The sequence below is a fragment of the Adiantum capillus-veneris genome, chromosome 9 (genome assembly GCF_014529385.1).
Source record: "Adiantum capillus-veneris isolate H3 chromosome 9, ASM1452938v2, whole genome shotgun sequence".
Classification (NCBI taxonomy): Eukaryota; Viridiplantae; Streptophyta; class Polypodiopsida; order Polypodiales; family Pteridaceae; genus Adiantum; species Adiantum capillus-veneris.
Window position 1 is genome coordinate 132,127,348 of NC_140939.1, and position 4,490 is coordinate 132,131,837.

At 43.5% G+C, this 4,490-nt stretch overlaps 1 protein-coding gene across 1 annotated transcript; it reads right to left on the minus strand.

The window, feature by feature from the left end:
• Positions 1-879: 879 nt before the first annotated feature.
• LOC147451191 (uncharacterized) lies at positions 880-3,334 on the minus strand. Its single transcript, XM_086520153.1, has 2 exons — positions 3,054-3,334; positions 880-2,871 (listed from the first exon to the last, which is right to left on the minus strand). The coding sequence occupies exon 2, from the start codon at positions 2,670-2,672 to the stop codon at positions 1,383-1,385; it is 1,290 nt and encodes a 429-aa protein (XP_086376279.1). The 5' UTR covers positions 2,673-2,871; positions 3,054-3,334; the 3' UTR covers positions 880-1,382.
• Between the last annotated feature and the right edge of the window lie 1,156 nt (positions 3,335-4,490).

The window sequence follows — 4,490 nt, forward strand, 5'->3', positions numbered from 1 at the left end:
TTATATATATAGAGCAGACCGAAACATTTCTGACAAACAGGTGAAACATGGGTATACGACCATCTGAGTGAGATTATTGATATGCTAGAAGCATGTGTATGTCCATATATGTGTATAGATGCACTATTTTTATGCACATGCCCAAATAAAGCAAGCGAAGATGTACTTCTGTACACACAAAAAATATCTGCAAACATATGCATGTAGAAATGTGATGAACACATACATCCATACATATACATATATATATCTATACCTATATATATTGGGCATATCTGGTGGCTGTGTATTTGAAGGAAAGAGAGGGAGAGAGGAGAAGCTTTGAAGTGCGCTACCCACCTCATCAGGTCTTTCAAAGACCGAAGCACATAATCAAAATGAAGAGACCCCATTCTTGAACTTGTACAATAGTCCTGACCCTTAAGCAATACCATAAACGACTACAAAAGTCAAGAATGAATCTCGGCAGCATAGAATGAACAAATACACTTCCTCGTGCCGCCAATCACCTAGCCAACATGACACCTCACCGACCCCCATAGAAAAATAGTGTGTACTAACCACATGAGATTTCCACCTCCAAAACCATTGCCACTGGACCAGAGACCAAAAAAAAAGAAAAGGCAAATAACACGTTTCATCCTTGATCCATGGTGGCCCCAATGGGTGGTACTATGGCTATGCCCTGAAACTAAGGTAACATAAGAGAGAAGAACCTTTGCCCCGTCTCAACTGTTCAAAATAAAATTCATACATAACCCACAAGTAGCCCTCCACTAGAGAAAAATGAAGCCAAAAAGAAAGAAGAACCTTTTCATATCACACCTGTTCAAAATAAGATTCTTAAATTCACACAAGTAGCCCTTTACTAGAGGGAAATAAGGCCAAAAAAGCTCAATCCTTTGGAAAAAATAGATATAAAACAGCTTCATAACCCTCGTGAGCAGCAAATCTGTTGAAATAAAAACTTCAGCTTTGTAATTTTGAACAAGAGTAACCCCTCATCTGATTTCCCACATTACAAGGCATGTGTACAAAGACTCAACAGTAACCAAGCTCTCATACTGCAGGCGCTTGGCAGAGAGGGGTAATATACACATGGTCCATCAGAAAGGGTGGGGGGCACGTACTACTAAACAGAACAACCCCTCCAACACTACTTACACTGAAGAGTATACGCTCGCAAACTTCAAAGACACGCAAATATACCACCCCTGCTGCCACTTTAATGCTGTGAAACATGTGAAGCCCAGCAAAAAGTGACGTGTAAAAACAGGAGTACACGTGCTTCATTGGCCATCAACACGCATCTGCAAGCTCTTTATATCATCAAAGTACTTTCACCAGATTGACATTGACGTAGTCAATCATCGTACATTGCCCTAAACATCCACCTTTAACCTCTTAGAGAAGGAAAAGGCCTCACTGCTATCATAAGAGTTTGTTGAATCAAAGCTGTTTCTAACCCTGCACCGAAATGACTCTTGCATCGGATCCAATCTTGTGCCCTTTCCTCCAATGCGAGATTCAGACTCCTTTTGCTCTGTACTAGCTGTAGGAGAGCTAAAACCAGCAGCTTCCTTCTCCATCCCTTCTGATGGCACAGAGCTTGCAGTGTCGGCTCTTCCCGATTCCAGTGCCCTTGAGAGCCTGGACTCCAATGCTGCAATATCTTCACTACAATGTGCCGCGCCTTTAGCTGGCTGTTCTTGTCGTTCTTTCCTTCTCTGCTTTCTTTCTTTATGTGTTCTCCGCCTAACCTCTATTTCTGCTTCCATTCTTGCCATGGCAGCTTTCTGGCGTGCCTCCCGTTGGGTTTTAATTCTCTCTCTTCTAACAGTTTCATATGTTTCCTGTACTATTTGAGCAGTGGCATTTGCAGCTGCTGCATGCTTGGCGGCATTAAACTTATGAGTACCCCAATGGAAGCTAAAACTTGAACCCACATGTCCTGTACTTTCCCCCTTCTTTCGACTTTGCTTTTCAGAAAAGCTACTCTTTGCTGCCTGAAACAGTGGCTCCGCTGGTTGTCCCTTTGCCTTTGAATCAGTGTCCTGTATTTCAATTGCCCTAAAAACCTTGCTACAGGTTGGGCATGAAATACTTTTATTCTCATGCACTCTTAGAAACTCAAATTGCATCTTGCAAGATGGGCAACCAGTCCAGAAGCTCTTCTTGACGCTGTCGGCCGGCCTTGGTTGACAGCAGGCACTAAAGTGAGTAAAATTACAAAACCCTTTTGCGAATTTCATGGCACAAGAATCAAAGGCATTAATGCTTCTTTTAGCATCATAGGCTGCCTTTTTCTCCCTATCTGAAAGCACCCGCCAAGCTTCAGAGATGAGCTTGAAGGCTGCCTCTGCCCCAAGGGCTTTATTCTTGTCCGGATGCAGAATGAGGGCCAGCCTTCGATACTGCTTCCGAATAGTAGCCTCATCAGCAGAAACATCTGTTTGTAGAATCCCATACCAATTCAGTTCCATCCCATCGAGTTTCTGCTGGGCGACTATATGCACTTCCAGTACAGCCAAGAGCTGTGGTAGACCTTCCAGATCAGGGAAGAGACACTGTGCTTTGAGCGCAAACTTCTTCGCACCCAGTAAATCGTGTTGCAAGAACATCTGCTCTGCTATAGATAGAGACCGGAGGGCCTCATCCCTGTTGCACTCCATTGTGAATGGCAAGCTCCCAACGAGGTTTGTGAAGCATTCAGTAGATGTAGAATTAAGAACCTTTATATCATGACATGGAGTCGCACAATTTGCGCAGACGCTGCCTAGAATGATGAAATAGCAGATCCGGATTCACTGAAATGTCGACCAGATCGAAAGCAGGTACGTGTTCGTGACAATATAAGGCTCTTCAACGCTCCTGACGGTAAACCAGGTGTTGGCTTACATGGGGTTGTGATGGCATCCAGATGAATCAGAAAACTACGGCAAATCTGCCAGGATGCCAACTGCCTATGTGCGACAAGATGCTCTTTGCACAGGGACGTTTAAACAGAAAAGGCGATTAAGAATCAAACAAAGCAATGAAAAGGGACAAAGAACCTGGGCTGCCAGAGCAGAGACGATGCGCTTCGGCATAAGGAGAAGCGTGATGCACTGAGATCGATCAACGATGGAAGATGCGCTCCTGAGTAGAACCAAAGATCATTCAACAGAGCCCCGATGTAGTGAAAGAGCTGTCATCTGCAAGGCTGAAATGCGCATGAATTGGAATCTGCAGAGGCTCTCTCAGAGAGAAAGAAGAAGAACCCTAATGAAGCTTCGAACAAGAAGGAGAACCCCACACCTGCCAAAGGCCATTCATCATGAGCCATATGCCTTCCTCTATAACAGAAACAAACAAAAGCGGCCTTTTGAAAATTTTATATTTCGTTGCATTTTGTGGGCGATTTTTTGTGATGGACAAGCAAGCCAGGTTGTTTTTCCTTTTTATTTCTTTTAAAATTTCATTGCCTCAGTTTTTTGAGTAGCATGTTTCAAAGAAAGAGTCCAATCATATAATGTCTCCATCTAGAAGCTTTTGGAAATTAGGAGAGGTTCCCACAACCACATTGTTCACCCCCACATTGCCAAGCACACGGAGCAAAGGCTATTGTCATCGAGTGCAACAATTAACGTGTCGACAATGCATAGTGTGGGGAGAGAGAGAGAGAGAGAGTCGCAACATGGAATAGATGATAAAGAGAAAAATAGAAATAGGGCCTCTATGTGTATAAGAGTGTGGATGGGGACAAAGATAACACATTAAGTTTTGGACAAATTCTCACAATATTTTCCACATTGTGACTTACCTCAACATCATGAGCTTCTTTGAGGGAGGCGTCGCATATCTAGCTAGGTAGGATTGGGGGTAAGGGACCGCCGGCTCGATGGGGGGGCCGACGGTCCCCTACCCCCAATCCTACCTAGTTAGGTATGCGGTCCCATCGGGCTTGCGGTCCCCTACCCCCAATCCTACCTATCTAGGTATGCGACGCCTCTCGAGCAGAAACTCATGATGTTATGCATTGTATGAAAAACAATGAGAAAGACTCCGTTTTCCTACATGAGAAAATTTCTAAAATCTTCTTGTGTAGAGAGAAAGGATCATTAAGCCCTACGTTAGTAACTAGTGTGTCGACTTGTAGTGGCAAAAGGGGAAACGAGAGAGAGAGAGAGAGAGAGAGAGAGAGAGAGAGGATTTGTCTATGTGTATGTGTGAATATGACAGAGAGGATAATCATATAAGAAGCAATAGATGCATAAAAAGAGAGAGCAAAACTTGAGCTTTAAACGTTAGAAGGACAAAGAAAGCAAGCACATTCAGTCCATAAAATAGTTCTCCTCCCTTTTCCAATAACGTTGCTTTCACAATTGTCTAATAAAGCCAAACTTCTTGCATAGTGCTAGAACGCAAACTAACTATTTACACTCCCACAAGACTCATGAGAAACATGTAGACGACCCTAGAGTGTACTGAGTGGCAAAGGGAGATAGGCA